The following is an 18,344-nucleotide window of genomic DNA, read 5'->3' as shown; positions in this document are numbered from 1 at the left end:
TCTGCTGTTATTTTTCTCCACAGGGTCAGGTTCGTGCCGTTTTAGTTACTCCGATCCAGACATAATTGTCTCCTATTCAAAGAATAATTCAGAAGATTGGATTCAACTGGAGAAAATTAGGTTTGTTATAACTCTTCCTCAGCACTCCTTTTTTCCTGCAATGTTTTACAAAGTTTGGCTGCTGGATGTTTTATTTCAGTATTGAATTTTGCTTTGTTGTTGTTTTTTAAGAAGCATGTTGTCTATGTTTTCGTATGGTAAATTAAAAATAATACATCTAAAATAAGACAAATAGAGATTTGAATTTTTTAAAAGACTATATTAGAGGGACAGTTTAGATATATTTGTTTATATTTCTCCGACTCTGGCTTGCAAAGGGCTAAAAACATGCAAACGAATCATCAATTAACACAGAGGGACATCCCACAAAACAATAAAATTGAAGCCAAGCCACAAATATATTCCAATTCAAAAACCTTTACCACAGGGGTGTTAAACTTGCTACCTCTAAACAAGAATCCGAACTACTAACGGTCAAGGCAGATAAGATAAGAGTCAACAGAATTCAAGGAAGGCTAGAGTTGGATCTCTTGAAGGAACTCAAGAATGATGACATGTTTGACCCCTCCCTCGGGCTCAGCCTGGTCATCTCCTACATCTCCCCCCACAACACCCTCTGAAACCAGATCTGAAGGAAGGAGAAAAACCTTTGTAACACCCTTGAAACAATGGTTACAGGTATCAAAGGCTGCTGAAAGATCCAGAAAGCTAAGATGGATGGATCACTCTCCACTCTGGTCTTTCTGGAAATCTTCTACTGATGCAGCCAATGATGTCTTAGTTCTATATCTTAGTCTGAATCCTAATGGAAAGGGCTCCAGATAATCTGTTTCCTGTAGAGCTTTTGTCAAACCAAATACCTTCTCAACAACTTTCCCAAAAAAGGGAAAAGCTGCACACTGAATCCCACAATGGCTTCTTGAGAAACCAACAACCTACTTCAAGAGCAAGACTGCCCCCTTACTATGATCCAGCCACACATCACAATTTGGGCAGCTTCAACCAATCAGAAAGGACATGGATCTAATATGCACTTACACTCCCTGTAGAAATGTTGAATGATTGTTATTTAATTGCGATATTCTTATTTTAGGACTTAGACATTTCATATGTTTCCAATCTTGAAAAACCGAAAACCCTGATGTCAGTTTTCACCAATCATTTGAGTTTGCAAAAAAGGGGGAATCAAGATACGTGCTGCAGGTTGCTAATGCCACCTTTCCCCTTAGAAGACCCATTTTTGAACTACAATTTAAGCATCTCTGTGATTCAGGCAAAGGGATGAATAAAACATTGATCGTTCATCAGTTCAAGACTTCAGAATTTCTTGATTCAGAATCATTGGAATATGAGCAGATATTTCCTGTTTCCTTGTTGCATATTTCCTTAGTCAGGGGTGTCCATATCTTGGCAATTTAACACTTGTGGACTTCAATTCTCAGAATTCCCACACTGGCTGAGGAATTATGAGAGTTGAAGGGTCCACAAGTCTTAAAAGTTGCCAAGGTTGGAGACTTCTGTTTAGATCAAGCAAAAGTTGTGGAAAGAACAAAAAATTGATCTTCCTCTTCTGAAGAAGAATAAGAAACCATAATCGTGGCAAAAACTTGGTTTCTCAGACAGTAAAACACCATTCTTGGGCTGACTATTTCTTCACCCTCTTCCACTTCCTTGTTCATCTCTGGGGCTCTGACAGCTCAATTGATTTCTATGGGACTTGCAAGATTCTTTCCTGCAGAATTTATTTAGCCCAGGTCAAGCTTCATGTTTCATAGTTCTAAGCTAAATACAGGTAGTCCTCAACTTACAACCATTTTGTTTAGTGTTCGAAGTTACAAGGGCATGGAAAAAAGCGACCCGTGATCATTTTTCTCACTTACACCATTGTAGCATTCCCATGGTCACGTGATCGAAATTTGGACACTCGGCAACTGGCATGAACTTATTCTGTGTCTCAGGGTTGTGTGATTCCCCTTTTGCGACCTTCTGACAAGCAAAATCAACAGAGAAGCCAGATTCACTGAACAACGGTGTTACTAACTGAACAACTTCAATGATTCACTTAACAACTGTGGCCAGAAAAGTCATAAAATGGGGCAAAATCACTTAACAACTGTCTCACTTAGCAACAAAAATAATTTCGGTCATAACTTGAGGACTACCTGTATAAAATGCTTGGTGTTTGCAAATTACTTTTAGGACAAATGCAATGTTTCAGCCAAATGCAATTTTGTTTTAATTTCAACAAATATTGCAAGATTAACTCATGGAGTGGTGCGGTGGCCTGGAGGTAGACCTCTTGTCTCACAATCAGGAGGCTGTGAGTTCGATCCTAGGTAGGGGCAGATATTTCTCTCTCTGGGCACACTGAGAATATATCTGCTGGGGAAAGAAACAACTCCACACTGGCAACGGGAAAGGCATCCGGCCTGTAAATACTCAGCTCCATTCAGTTGCCCAGACTCCATCCTGCAAGGGATTATGGAGTCGTTAAAAGAGGAGGAGGAGGAGGATTGCAAGATTGACATTGCCTAGAATTGAACAGTTTGATTGAAAGACAGGATTTCTTGAGTATCATATTATGAATATTGCTTACTTGCCCCGGCTAAGTGAGTAACTAAATAGTAATAATAATAATAATATTCATTTTGCCTACTTGTGTCATACAGAGCTCCTTCTAATGTCAGCACCATCATCCACATTCTGTATCTCCCCGAAGAAGCCAAAGGAGAAAATATTCAATTTCAGTGGAAGCAGGAATATGTACATGTGGGTGAAGTGTACGAATCCTGCTGGGCGTTGGACAATATCTTGATCATCAATGCAGCTCACAGACAAATCATTTTAGAAGACAACCTTGATCCTGTGGATACGGGAAACTGGCTGTTTTTCCCTGGAGCCACGATTAAGGTTTGCTTAATTTTGATTTCTAACTTGCAATTAGTTGACTCGAAGTATTTGCTTCTCTCCTGAGCAATAAACTCTGCTTGAGATGAAACCCAAAAAAAGGAAAGAGGTATGTGTCCTCTAATTATTACATTTTTACCACCCATCACCGCATAACATACGTTTATGTGTCGCGTATGGAGTTATCAAATGAAAAATTTAATCTATAGAAGAATACACAAGCCCTGCAGGTAGTCCTTGAGTTACAACTCTGTTAGAAAAGCATCTTTGAGAGGGTTTAAGCCTTTATGCATTTTTAGTCTTGTATCCTGACTCATGAATAGTTATACCTAGTAATTTCCATTTCTTTTCCACCTCACAAGATTCGTTTTTTCTCACCTTGTACATGTATACATCCGAACTAGACTATTGTTTTCCCTGTGTCATTTCCCTGTGGGTATAGAATAGATGTGGGTATATGCATATGTATGTATGTATGTATGTATTTATTTATTTATTTATTTATTTATTTATTTAGTCATGTTTATGTGGTTATATTGCAAGTGGTGACCCTTTGAAACCTGTATGCAATGAAATTTTATTTTAATGTATGCCAATTGGTGTACATTCAAAGTGAAAGTAAAGTTATTCTATCTATCTATCTATCTATCTATCTATCTATCTATCTATCTATCTATCTATCTATCTATCTATCTATCTATCTATCTATCTATCTATCATCTATATCTATCCTATTACCTATATCTATATTATCTATTTATCTATTATCTATCTTATATTTATGTATCTATCTATCTAGTATCTATCTAGTATCTATCTATCTACTCTCTATCTACTGTCTATCTACTGTCTATCTACCTATCTTTCATCTATATACTACCTACCTACCTATCTGTCTATCTACATGCTATCTATCATCTATCTATCTATCTATCTATCTATCTATCTATCTATCTATCTATCTATCTATCTATCTATCTATCTACTATTTACTCTCTACCTACCCACCTATCTTCTATCTATCTAGTATCTTAGTATGTATCTTTCTAGTATTTATCTATCTATCTATCTATCTATCTATCTATCTATCTATCTATCTATCTATCTATCCGTCTATCTACCTACTACCTATCTACCTACTGTCTGTCTGTCTGTCTGTCTGTCTGTCTGTCTATCTATTTATCTTGTCTACCTATCTATCATCTATCATCTGTAAAATGATAAAGATGTGTCTCCTTTGAAGTATACATGATTGTGTATTTTTTAAAAACCGCATACATAGGGCTTTATAAAGATTCCTTACTGACACTGATCATATTTTTGGCAAGTTGGAGATCATAGATGTGTCCTGTAATACAACCAATATGGGATTTTTGTTCCTCTATAAAACATTTTTATAGTGTGGTGTCTGAATAGTACTTCAACAACAATATACTTTTGAAATATTCCTAAATTGCTGATACAAAGATCTAAACCTGTGTTGAAATATTTGGCACGCAATCCGGAAATGCCACTTTGCCAGCCGCGCCTATTCCTATCATTACGACGGCTAAATTCTTTTCTAATATCTTTTATTTTACGGTGCCTTTTTTCCTCCCTACGCACATTGTTCTATGGAGCAATCTTTCTTAATGGAATATACATGTATAATTGGAAACCCTTTACGCTGTTCAGTTGATCTACTCTTGTTCCACTGTTGCGTGCATCTCCAATTAAGGCTTACATCAAAAGTGGGTGAATTAGAGATTAAATGTGGACTGAAGTTCCCATAAAATGCTTGTCGATATTCCCTTTCAAAACCAGCAGAGTGTAAAGTATCTATCTGTCAGGGCAATGCATTAGTTGATTAACCTTTCGTGTCTCTCTCTCGCTCTCTCTCTTTCTCTCTCTCCCTGTGTGTGTGTCTCTGCATAGAATTTTAGAAGGTAAATTAAATTTGTCAAACTAATCCCCATCTGGCATTTATTCCCATTACATTTCATGCCGTATGGGGCTAGGCATGCATTTTTGAAAACAGAAACCATACAGTCTATTATTATTATACAATGTAATATATATTATATTTCTAACCATGAAAACCAGCTCAGTGACTTTGGGCCAGTCACTCTCTCTTCCAGTCTAACCCACCTCATTGGGTTGTTGTTGTGGGTAAAGTAAGAGGAGGAAGCTGTGTTTGATGTTTGTCACCTTGAGTTAACAGAACAGCAAAGTTGGAAGGGACCTTGGAGGTCTTCTAGTCCAACCCCCTGCTCAAGCAGGAGACCCTGGGAGACCATTTCAGACAAATGTGTGATGACCCAAAGGGGCGTGGCACAAAGGCAACACAGTCAGATAATCAGTAGGAGTCCCTTTATTAGCTCCAACTTTGCCCCAATATCCTGGCTTCCTTCTGGGCTGGAGAAAAACTCTCCCAGAAACAGCCTTTGGCTGCAGAGAATCAAGTCCAAAATGTGGTCAACAAAAACTGTAACTATAAGTCCAATCAAGTCAAAATGTAATTAGTCCAGCAGGGCAAGAGAAGGAATTCCAGATGTGAAGGCACGGCAATAACTCAACACAGTTGGGAAGATGCCAGAAACACAGATAAGCAAAGTCAACACAAGATAAACTCACATTTGTTCACAGCAGTTGCTGCTCTCAGCATGCATCTCTTTTAAACTCTCTTCCCAGTTGTGCCTAATGAAGGGAATCAGGACCCTTTCCTCCCCTGTAAGCTACACTACCCACGTTGCTCTCTTCGCCGTTCTTCCCTGTGTGCCCTAGGATGAAGAGGGGGTGGGCTCAGGTCTTCCTCTGAACTCCCTCTCCCTTGTTCCACCTCTCCCTTGCTCTGCCCGGCTGGACTTTGCTCTTCCCCAGTTTCCTCCACAGCCAACGGAGCCACACTCCCACTCCCTGTCAGCTGTTTGTCTTCCTCCTCGGTTTCAGACTCCGACAGGGGCGTGACACAAATGGTTGTCCAATCTCTTCTTAAAAACCTCCAGCATTGGAGCAGTCACAATTTCTGGAGGCATGTTATTTGTAAAAAGTAATACAGGCGGGGTTGCAAACAAAATCAATAAATAAATACAGTTATTTTATTCTGATAGTAGTGTTCTGTAATGCTGGGGTTCTATTTTCTTTGATACTGCCCGTTGTCTTTGCACTAGAACATGCAATTTCTGTGCAGTTTAAATAGATAATTTTTTGACCTACATGTTCTAAACTAAAGCATACTCAAACTCAAGGCCTGAAATCTGGCCCATGGGGCTGGCCTGGAAATAGCAAAGGACCAGCCCGTGGTGCCTCTGGCAGCCAAAATGGCGTACAGGGGGGCTGCACGTGGCCCCCTGTGCCCCGTTTTCAGCCTGGACGGTGTCCTGCAGCTCTCTATTCAGCCAGCAAAGTGCTGCAGAAGGCGGTCCAGCCCAAAAATGGAGGTATGGGGGCTATACCCTGCCCCCTGCTCCCTGTTTTGGCCAGTAGAGTGTGGCAGAAGACCGTCCAGCCCAAAAATAGGGCAGGTGGGGGCCACGCGCTGACCCTCGCTCCCTGTTTTGGCCACCAAAGTGGTGCGAGAGGCCATCAGGCCAAAAATAAGGTGCGTGAGGGCCGCATACTGCCCCCCGATATCACATTTTGGCCAGTAGAGTACTGCAGGAAGTCTCTAGGCTGAAAAATGGGGTGCGGGGTGCCCCCCATGCCCCATTTTGGCCAGTAGACTGTTGCTGGAGACCGTCCAGCCCAAAAATGGGGCAGGTGGGGGTTGTGCGCTGCCCCCTGCTCCCCGTTTTGGCCGGCAAAGTCCTGCAAGAGGCCGTCCAGGCCGAAAATGGGTGCATGGGGGCTGCACGCTGCCCCCGTGTCTCTTTTTGGCCAGCAGAGTACTGCAGGAAGCCTCTAGGCTGAAAAATGGGGTGCAGGGGGGGCTACATGACCCCCCATGCCCCATTTTGGCCGGCAGAGTGCTGCAGGAGGCCGTCCAGGTTAAGTGAGTCACTTAACAATGGTGGCAAGAAAGTGGCCAAAGTTATTTAACAACTGCTTTGTTCAGCTACAGAATTTTTGGCCTCAGTTCTGGTCCGTAAGTCAAGGACTACCTGTGCTCCTTTCTTACTGTTTCTTTTCAATGGACTCCCCATCTATAAATACTGTAACAACTGTGGAAATGGGGAAATTCACTAGTTCCAGGATTAAGTTGCATAAGGAAAGATAAACTTACATAAAGCAGCAAGATCAGTAGTGGATTCAGCCGGTTCACACCAGTTTGGGAGAACCGGACGTTAACTTTCTGAGCAGTTTGGTGAACTGGTTGTTGGAAGAAATCGGAGCAAGATGGATTCAATTTTGGGGTGGTTGCTTTGCAAGTGCTCATGAATTTATACTTAGCTTCTGGTGGCTAAATGGACATCTTTTTATTTGGTTTTTATTCATTTATTTTTATTTTTTGTCCATTAGTTTGCTAATGTGATTGATCTTCTGGGATTTGCTATAATCCCCTGTTCAAATATTAATTGGATTTGACCCTGTTTAACTGTTCAAGACCAGCCACTGTTAACTAGTTGTTAGCTATAACAACTGCTCGTCTACATATCACATTAAAAGTAATTAAACCTTTCATCTTTACTCAGTAAAGAGCAGCTTTAATCCTAGTTATATATTGCTTTTAATCATTGGTGGGATTCAAATAATTTAACAACCGGTTCTCTTTCCTAATGATTTCTTCCAACAACCAGTTCACCAAACTGCTCAGGAAGTGAAAAACTGGTTCTCCCAAACTGGTGCGAACTGGTTGAATCCCACCACTGCTTTTAATTATGAAAAAGCCTGAATTATTCTCTTTGTATTTCAACCTTGTAACCCATTATTTTTTTTAAAAAACAGCGATTACTGTTAAATACATAACTGTAAACGCATTAAGGTGTATCAAAGTTACAACTTTCCATTAATCTGCAATCAGTTTTATTGTGCAATATTACAATTATAAATAGATGGATTTCGAATTGCAGTCTTAAAATAAAAAGAAAAAAAAACATATTATAATTTGTTCCTGGCAACGCATAATATCAAATTCATGTTTGTATACATAATACATTTTTAATTAATTTCTTTCCAACTTAATTTTTCTTTCCTCGTATTTAATCAAATTGCACGGCATAGGTTTTAATTAAAAACCACTCTGTGAAGGATCAGAAGTGGTAAAAACAATCATTTAATATGTGACAGTGATTACAAAATGGAGGGCTGTTGAAGTTTACCACTTGGTTTGTTGCAAATAATAGTCTAACTTGCATTTTGAAAAGGCTCTTTATTTCTGTAGTCGGTGCAACCAGTCAGGCTGGGATTTTTATTTTTATTTTAAATTGCGTTTCCAGCTGGGTGGGTGAATGGCAACTTCTTAATGGAGAAAATCGATGACTCTCCATAAAAGTAAATGTACAAAGGAAGCGGGCAGATTTCTTTCCATTTAACACCAGCCTGTTGCAAACTGGATACTGACCACACACTGGACAAAGCTCATCCCAAAATAGCCAGAGTTGTTTTAAAAAAAAAAATATTTGTGAAGCTCTAATTGTCTGAGAGAAATTTCATGTCCATTAAGCTGCTAACAAATCTTTGAGATAGATTTTGATTAGATGTAAGTATTGGTATAGGTAACACACCAATATAGCAGAAGTGGAATTGAGAATTCAGAAAGATGGGAGCTATCACAAAACCTTTGAATCAAGTAAACTAAGGGATTTAGTCCAGATGTATCCAGTGGAAGCATCTTGAAGCTGCAAAGTGGAAGTTATGGGAGGCTATATTTAATAAATAAAACTGATGTGTTGCTTTACAGTTATGCTTATTAAAGAAATTTCAAATTTGGGGTGAAATAAATGAATGGATGAATTTTGTATCTTCCTCAACACCCAAAGAGGAGGAGGAGAGGAGAAGGAAATGAGGGAGGAGGAGGAAAGAAGAAGTGAAATGAGGAAGAAGGAGGAGGGGAGGAGAAGGGGAGGAGGAGGAGGAGAAGGGGGAGGAGGAAGAGAAGGGAAGGAGAAGGGGAGGGGGAGGAGGAGGAAGAAAGAAGTGAAATGAGGAAGGAGGAGGAAGGAGGAGGAGAACAGAAGGAGAAGGAGGGAAGGAGGGAAGAAGAAGGGAAATGAAGGAGGAGAGGAGGGGGAGGGGGAGGAGGGGGAGGGAGGAGGAAAGGAGAAGGGAAATGAGGAAGAAGAAGGAGAAGGAAAGGAGGGAGAGGGGAGGAGGTGGAGGAGAAATATATTTAATTGCTTCAATTAAATTTACAGAGGTTTTAGTTGTGCATTCTATTACATTTAGAACAATAAAATGTTTGTTTCTAATAGTAGCTGCTGCCTCATGGCTTATCAGCATTTCATTTTTGGATTTATGTATATACCTTATTTGATGCTACACTGTATGTTTTCAAATAAGTTTCAATTTGTTCTCTATAGGCTCAGCTTTTAGGCATCAGGTGATTATTAAAGATAGAGTTGCTGGAGGCCTTTGATTGAGAGGTGTCACCATCTATTTTTATTGCTTTGGCTTAGCTGTTTAATTCTATATCATCACCTGACATATTGCAAAGCAATTATGAGGTTTCTTATTTAAAAGGGACATTTGATCCACTCGGTGGAAGAAAGGTTAACTACATTGCAGGACCATGCTTTGATATCCAAGCTAACTTTATACCTTAAATCTGTTGCAGAATTAAATTCAGTTTGGAAGCCATCTCTGATTTACAGTTTGAGGAATGCATTTGCCTCACATCCAAGGATTTGGTTTCTTATTACAAAAACATCTTAAAATTTCAGCTTTATGGGTTCTTTTAAATCAGAGTAGACCTTGAATCATATGGACAGAATTGACTGTAATTTTATGACCTGTGCTGCTGTTTCTGATACATAGATTCTGTTACAAGTACCATGGCACAAAGTAGTTTTTAAAAACACTCTTACAGTTTTTAAAATGATATAATTCATTTATAATCCATTAATGAAATACTGAAAAATACTGATTTCCAAGATACATATACCCCTGTCCAACTACTTTCTACTTCTTTTTTCTCTCTTATATTTTTCTTTAATAAAAACGTATTTTTAAAAATCTTTGAAAGTGTCGCCTCCTTATGAAAGTGAATATCGTGATGCAGTGATTCATAGTTAAAAGTAGGGTGTCTACTGCTAAAATACTAACATTTTAATCATTTTCATTATTATTTTTGGGGGACCTACTGCAATAAAAAATTAAAATCCTCAAACTACTATCAATAAATCAGTATCCAGTGTTTCAGGGATCAGTGCCAATGAAAAATAGGCAGCTGACATTTAGGATTAAAGATGCAATATATTCATTCATTCATTCATTCATTCATTGACTTGATTTGATTTGATTTGATTTGTCAATCGCTTACAAGATAATAGGTATAAGTATAAACATGAATAAGAATACAGGAAATAGATACAAATAAATGGGGACAATAGGACAGGGACGGTAGGCACAATTATGCACTTATGCACTTATGCATCTACCAGTGTGTTTCTGTGTGTGTTTAAAAAAATAAAGGTGGCAATGCAATTAAAGTTTTGCTTTTTTTATGTGCATCAAATGCCCTGTGTGTGTACCTAATTGTGTTTGACAAATGTAGGATGGCCATGATGAACAATAATCAAAATAGGATGGACTTTTAATGTCTGGTACAGCTTTAAATTAAAATAATTGTGTTAGAGAAATGATTAATTACAGGTAGTCCTTGACTTACAACAGTTCATTTAGTGACCATTCGAAGTTACAACGGTACTGAAAAAAGTGACTTAATGACCATTGCCGCATCCCCACAGTCGCATGATCAAAATTCAGGCGCTTGGAAACTGACTCATATTTATGACGGTTTCAGTGTCTCTGGGCTCACAGGATCCCCTTTTAGGACCTTCTGACAAGGAAAGTCAATGGGGAAGCAAGTAAGCAAGCACTTAACAACTGTGGGAGGAAAGGTCGTAAAACGGGGCAAAATTTACTGAATAAACGTTTCACTTAGCAGCAGAAATGTTGGGTGCAACATTGGGCGGATGTCAATGTCAATCTCTTTTTGGAGTTTAGCCTCTGTTACAAGCCATTTATCAAATAATACACTTTTTTCCCCCCTGCAAACCTCACATACAAAATCGACTTAACAGATCCTTCCTGCACGTGTGTTTTTCTGCAGCATAGCTGTCAGTCAGATGGAAATGCCATTTACTTCCACGGGACTGAAGGCAGCGAGTTAAATTTTGCCACCACACGCGACGTGGACCTCTCCACTGAAGACGCACAGGAGCAGTGGGCCGAAGAATTTGAGAGCCAGCCAAAAGGGTGAGTGTTTAACCCTTGAGATGTGGAGTTGGTGTATCTTCAAGCCAAACATTTTGCTGGTTTGTAGCAACATGGGCTGTTAATCAAAGCATGGATTTCCTCAAATTTTGAGGACAAACTAGTCGAGAAGGACCAGTAGTTTCCAGATAAGTTTTGGAAATTACCCATGTTTCAGTGACAAAAATTATTGTTGGCATCTTGGTGGGACATGGAGATAAAATCTGAAGAAATCTTCTATGGAAAATCCCAGATCAAAATACATCTATCTGTCTATCTATCTATCTATCTATCTATCTATCTATCTATCTATCTATCTATCTATCTATCTATCTATCTATCTATCTTAACTATCTATCTTTCATCTAACTATTATCTATCTCTATATTTTCTCTATTATCTCTATCTATTATTTATCTATTATTTATATATATATTATTTATCTATCTATATCTATCTATCTATCTATCTATCTATCTATCTATCTATCTATCTATCTATCTATCTATCTATCTATCACTCTGGAATTTATATATAGGGTCCCTATCCTGCTATAATGCCCAAAACACTGAAATACTGAAATTAATATGTGAATGGTTATCACAATCGTTATTTACACTATATTAATATTGATGGTATTGGCACTCCAAATATATAATACGTACTATGAACCGTTAGTTCAACAGAGGAGAGATAGATTAGTTCCAGGGCAGAAATTTCATTTCAATGCCAGCGTGCTGGGTAAGTGGTTTTTATAGTGCATTCAGGAACCTCTGGAGAGCTGAGACATGATTCATGTTTTTCAATGAAGCAAATAACTGATATAAGTAGGACAGTGGAAGTACATACTTACATCATGGCTGTTGATATCACCTGTCCTCTGGCTTTGGATAAGGTTGACAGTGAGAAATTCCTGTGGTTGTGTTTTAGGCTATTTTGAATTCTTGGTTTGGGATTTAATTTTTTACTAGTTGCAGAGATATTTTATATTTTTCAGTTAAAGGCTCAACATAAGTTACAAGGAGCATGTCTCTAGAAAGGCATTCCTGACTATCTTTTAATTCAGTCACTTGTTTTCTTTCAAACAGTCTCTGCCCTGGCATCTTCTAAAATTTGAAATCATTACAAACAATAAGGATTTCCCAACATTTGCTTCAACAAGTCAGCATCTGTAGGCAATTTAATATTCTCCATATGAGAGCTTATGCACCAGAGACAATTTCCTTGTGTGTCCAATTACACTTGACTGATAAAGAATTATCTTCTACTCTACTCTATTCTATTCTACTCTACTCTACTCCACTCTTCTTCCTCATTCTATTCTATTCTATTCTATTCTATTCTATTCTATTCTATTCTATTCTATTCTATTCTATTCTATTCTATTCTATTCTATTCTATTATCTACTCTACTCTTCTTCCTCATTCTATTCTATTCTATTCTATTCTATTCTATTCTATTCTATTCTATTCTATTCTATTCTATTCTATTCTATTCTATTCCCTATACTCTTGTTCCTCATTCTATTCTATTCTACTCCTATTCTATTCTCTACTCTACTCTTCTTCCTCATTCTATTCTATACTCTACCCTACTCTATACTATACTCTACCCTACAATTCTGATTGTCTCTTACCATTCTCTATGCTGACTAAGGCTGAGGGAAGATGCCATCTCAAATATTTAAAATGTTCCAGATAGCCAAATTATTGGTTAGTATAAAGCAACATTAATTCTTGATCCTGTTCATTCAACATTTGTCACTCCCAACAATTGTTCGCAGTCGTTATGATGAATCCTTTAATTCTATGATCGCATACTCTTTCTTCCCACAGGATCCCTACCCCATTCAGTGCCCAGGATGGACGATGTTCAGAGAATGGGTAGCTATCAGTGTTTCTTCCTATCCTTTTCTCTCTCTCTGAGCCTCATATTTATCACTATGTGGCAGAGATCCTGTGGCTAAGAACTGGATGTGTGGCCATCTATCATACCAATTACGTAAGAAAAGCCAACGTAGGCTAATTGTCTTCAAGTTTCGATCTTGCAGTTTTCAGACAGACAAAGTTTAGTTTAGCCTTAGATTTCTTTTCATATCCCTTTTTTCCTTTGCTACAGAAGATTTCTAGTTTTCCCGTTGGCGTGCCCTGCATGGTAGAATGAATCATCCAGCAATTCTAATTTCTGAATCTGTCTTCGGACCTATTTATTTGCTTCTCCAGGCTCTGACCTTATCTTATTCTCTGTCACTTTCCATTATCTAATCTATCTTTGGCCTGCAAAGGGTCTGCTTATGTCTCTACTGTGGAGAAGACATACTATATGTATCATCTCAATGCCTCCTCGCCTGTCTCCTTGGATAACTTACACTCATTTATTTAGTTCTCTTCAACTCCTGTTGCTGTCCCCCCCCCCTCCAGTTGGGGACAAATTGCATTCTTTTGTATTTCATTCCCTCCTAAGAGAGTTCTCCATGTCTTGGTTATTGCAACTTTACTGTGTATCTCACTTTAAAACTAGAATGGAATGGAATGGAATGGAATGGAATAGAATAGAATAGAATAGAATAGAATAGAATAGAATAGAATAGAATAGAATAGAATAGAATAGAATAAGAGAGTTGGAAGGGACCTTGGAGGTCTTCTAGTCCAGTGGTTGCCAACAGGTGGGCTGCGGCCCACTGGTGGTGGTCCGCAGAGAAATGTCACCCCCAGAACAACCCCCAAAACAATACAGGCTGCGCAGGAACATAAGGTTGCACCGCCCACGTGGCCCTCCCTCCCCTCCCACTCACTCCTTACCTGGCAAACTTGCCAGCTAAATTGCTATTTTTCCTTCTTTTATTTCCCCAACCATCAGCTGTTCTGCTGTGCTGGGAGATTTAGATTAGCTAGAAAGCAGGAAACCGTTGGCTGTCTTGCTTTCTAGCTAATCTTTAGATCTTCAGTCCCGCAGGACTGAAGGTTCTATTATTTAGTTGCAGACTCAGATAGCCGATGGCAGAAACACAGATCTCTAAGTGAATCTGTGATTCTGTGAGCAACTCAATCTGCCTGCTTTGCCTGATTTTGGGTAAAAGTTGCTCTTTTTTACATAAAAAAATAAATATTTACACAAATATTTATAATATTTACATACAAGCCATGTCCAGCCAGTCACATGACCACCAACCCATGCCCAGTCAGCAAGCCATGCCCAGCCCGTCACATGACCACCAAGCCACACACACAAATTAGACCACACCCAAGAACCGGTTGTTAAGAAATTTGAATCCCACTCCTGCCTCTGTGTGTTTGTGTGTGTGTGTGTGTGTATGAGAGAGAGAGAGAGAGAGAGGAAAGAGGGAGAGAGGGAGGTTAGATCAGATCTCTCTCTCTCTCTCTCCCACCAACGTCAGCAAACCACCGTCAGTCAAAATTCATATGAGTGGTCCCCGGGATTTAAAATTATGAGTTTGGTGGTCCCTGAGGTCCAAAAGGTTGGCGACCCCTGTTCTAGTCCAACCTCCTGCTTAGGCAGGAAACTCTACACCACTTCAGACAAATGGTTATCCAACATCTTTTTAAAAACTTCCAGTGTTGGAGCATTCACAACTTTTGAAGGCAAGTTGTTCCACTGGTTAATTGTTCTCACTGTCAGGAAATTTCTCCTGAGTTCTTAGTTGCTTCTCTCCTTGATTAGTTTCCATCTGTTGCTTCTTCTCCTACCCTCAGATGCTTTGTTTGGAGAATAGCTGGACTCCCTCTTCTTTGGGGCAACCCCTGAGATATTGGGAGACTGCTATCATGTTTCCCCTAGTCCTCCTTTTCATTAGACTAGACATACCCAGTTCCTGCAACCGTTCTTCATATGTTTAGCCTCCAGTCCCCTAATCATCCTGGTTGCTCTTCTCTGCACTCTTTCTAGAGTCTCAACATCCTTTTTACATCGTGGTGACCAAAACTGAATGCAGTATTCCAACTTCCAAGTTGTTTCTTAATTAATGCTTGAGAATATAGCAAAAGTTAATAACTTGTGGCATGTGGGAACCTCATTAACATGCCATATCTATTAACCTTGGTGGGATAATCTGCATGGACAAATAGATCACCAAAACTGAATGATCATAACAATGTGACACCTGAATGGAAGTTTAGAGATTCCATTGAAGATGCCAAATGTTCCTTTTGTGCAGTGGTGGGATTCACATTTTTTTACTACCGGTTCTGTGGGCGTGGCTTGGTGGGCATGGTAGGGGGAGGATACTGTAAAATCTCCAGTCAGAGGTGGGATTTGCTGGTTCTCCGAATGACTCAAAATTTCCGCTACCGGTTCTCCAGAACTGGCCAGAATCTACACCTCTGCTTTTGTGTCTTATGAGTGTATCTCCCCAATTCTTCTCCCTCCTTTAGAATTATAGGCAAGCTTTATACCACTATGGGTTTTAATCTATCACAAATAGTCCTATCTCTCTTTGCATGCAGGTAGTCTTTGACTTATGACCACAATTGAGCCCCAAATTTCTGTTGCTAAGCGAGACAATTGTTAAGTGAGTTTTACCCCCATTTTTTGGACCTTTCTGGCCACCATTGTTAAGTGAATCACTGCAGTTGTTCAGTTAGTAACCCGGTTAAGTGAATCTGGCTCCCCCCCCATTGACTTTGCTTCTCTGAAGGTCACAAAAGGGGATCCCATGACCCCGGGGATGCTGAAACCGTCATAAATATGAACCAGTGGCCAAGTGGCTGAATTTGGATCACATGACCATGGGGATGCTGCAATGGCCGTAAGTGTGCAAAACGGTCATAAGTCACTTTTTTCAGTGCCGGTGTAACTTTGAACGGTCACTCAATCAACTATTGTAAATCAAGGTCTACGTCAGGGTTCCAGAAAAGCCCCAATCAAAAATTCCCCATCCTACAAAAAAGATGTAGAAAAAGTTCAGAGAAGAGCAACTACGATGATCAAAGGCCTGGAGACTAAAACGTATGAGGAACGGCTGCAGGATTTGGGCTTGGATAGTCTAAAGGAAAGAAGAATTAGGGGCAACATGATAGCAGTATTCCAGTATTTGAGGGGTTGCCACCAGAGGTGGCCTTCAGCAGGTTCTGACCAGTTCTGGAGAACCAGTAGCGGAAATTTTGAGTCGTTCGGAGAACCAGCCAATCCCGCCTCTGACTGACCCCGCCCCCATCTATTCTCTGCCTCCCATTGAGTCCCAGCTGATGGGCTGGGTCTTCTTTGGTTGCCCTGCACAGGAGAACGGAGCTGGAAAGCAGGTTAGTGGGGTGGGGAGGGAATGGGGATTTTGCAGTAACCTTTCCTCAGGAGTGGGGAGGGAATGGGGATTTTACAGTATCCTTCCCCTGCCATTAATCCCACCACTGGTTGCCACAATGAAGAGGGGGTCAACTTATTCTCCAAAGCATCAGATGGCAAGACAAGAAACAATGGGTGGAAACTAATCAAGGAGAGAAGCAACCTGAAACTAAGGAGAAACATCCTGGCAGTGAAGACAATTAACCAATGGAACAAATTGCCTTCAGAAGTTGTGGATGCTCCATCACTGGAAGCTTTTAAGAAAAGACTGGACAATTGTCTGCAATGGTATAGGTTCTCCTGCTTCAGCAGGGGGCTGGACTAGAAGACCTCCAAGGTCCCTTCCAGCTCTATTCTATTCTAACTTTCTAAATCCAGTTGGATTGATATAAAGTTTAGCCCAGGGGTCTTCAAACTTGACAGCTTTAAGACTTATGGACTTCAACTCCCTGAATTCCTCCTCCAGTCATGTTAGCTCAGGAATTCTGATTGCTGAAGTCCACGACTTCAATTTACCAAGTTTGAAGTCCCTTGCCTTAGCCGTTCCGTATGATTCTTTACTGATTAACGTAGCAGAATGTGAAAATTAATTGCTAACCCTGCTATTGCCTAAAATGTATTTGATGCAAACTGCAACTGAGTTATATCTCTGCAAGGGGTTTTGAAGAAGAATGGACATGTCATGTGCCAACGATGTATTACGTTTTGTTCTGTTTTCATATTAAGGTGTTGAATGTTCTTGTCTCACTTAATATTCCGCCTTTGTTCTTGTATAATGAGATCAAACAATATAGGAGAAAGTGAGCAGCATTCAGAGAAATCCATCTCCAACCTTTTGACACTACTTACCTCTTTTTATGGTGATAGAAATGAATTTATGGCGAAATTTAATTTTCCAATCTGGTTTTTATTTTGTTTTTAAACATGTTTCATCCTATTCAATTCTGTTTAAAAAAAAAAAACAATTGCAAAATAAAACAAGTGGCATTTTGGTTCATTTGACCTCGCTCAGTATAGTTAATAAAATATGCAGGGGTGGCAGAAATGTTTGGAGGTTATGGCAAAAAAAAAGTCAAGACAAAGGCAACAATGGTGTGATCCTAGTCTTGCCTGTTTTCTATGCAACACGAAAAAACCAAGCAGAATTTCAACCAAAGCATTGTATCTTTCAGGTGTCCTTGTTTTATGGAGCTGCTCTTGTAAATTTCTTGGTGACACTGAAGAATCAATTTCTTCTTCTTCTTCTTCTTCTTCTTCTTCTTCTTCTTCTTCTTCTTCTTCTTCTTCTTCTTCTTCTTCTTCTTCTTCTTCTTCTTCTTCTTCTTCTCCTTCTCCTTCTCCTTCTCCTTCTCCTTCTCCTTCTTCTTCTCTTCTTCTTCTTCTCCTCCTCTTCCTCTTCCTCTTCCTCTTCTTCCTCCTCTTCCTCCTCTTCTTCCCGTCCCTTCCTCCTCCTCCTCCTCCTCCTCTTCTTCTTCCTTTCCTTCTCCTCCTCCTTCTCTTCTTCTTCCTCTTCCTCTTCTCCTTCCTCCTCCTCTTCTTCCTCTTCCTCTTCCTCTTCCTCCTCCTCTTCTTCCCCGTCCCCTTCCTCCTCCTCCTCTTCTTCTTACCTTTCCTTCTCCTCCTCCTTCTCTTCTTCTTCCTCTTCTTCCTCTTCTCCTTCCTCCTCCTCTTCTTCCTCTTCCTCTTCCCTTTCCTCCATCTCCTCCTTCTCTTTCTTCCCCTTCCCCTTCTTCCTCAACCTCTTTTT

At 39.8% G+C, this 18,344-nt stretch overlaps 1 protein-coding gene across 5 annotated transcripts in view; it reads left to right on the top strand.

The window, feature by feature from the left end:
- RELN (reelin) overlaps positions 1-18,344 on the top strand; it is a 371,671-nt gene that overhangs the window by 176,155 nt on the left and 177,172 nt on the right. For 3 of the 5 annotated variants that reach the window (XM_087967745.1, XM_087967744.1, XM_087967747.1), the window contains exons 9-12: positions 24-120; positions 2,730-2,970; positions 11,156-11,301; positions 13,135-13,182. In XM_087967745.1, the coding sequence (XP_087823871.1) occupies positions 24-120; positions 2,730-2,970; positions 11,156-11,301; positions 13,135-13,182 (532 nt within the window). The remainder of the gene's footprint in view (positions 1-23; positions 121-2,729; positions 2,971-11,155; positions 11,302-13,134; positions 13,183-18,344) is intronic. The other 2 variants (XM_087967748.1, XM_087967746.1) reach the window with 1 other exon arrangement.

Source organism: Notechis scutatus, chromosome 6, assembly GCF_049901735.1.
Source record: "Notechis scutatus isolate UNSWTSFEM ecotype Mainland chromosome 6, rNotScu1.2, whole genome shotgun sequence".
Lineage (NCBI taxonomy): Eukaryota > Metazoa > Chordata > Lepidosauria > Squamata > Elapidae > Notechis > Notechis scutatus.
The sequence above is the reverse complement of the archived record's forward strand: the minus strand, read 5'-3'. Positions and strand labels throughout refer to the sequence as shown.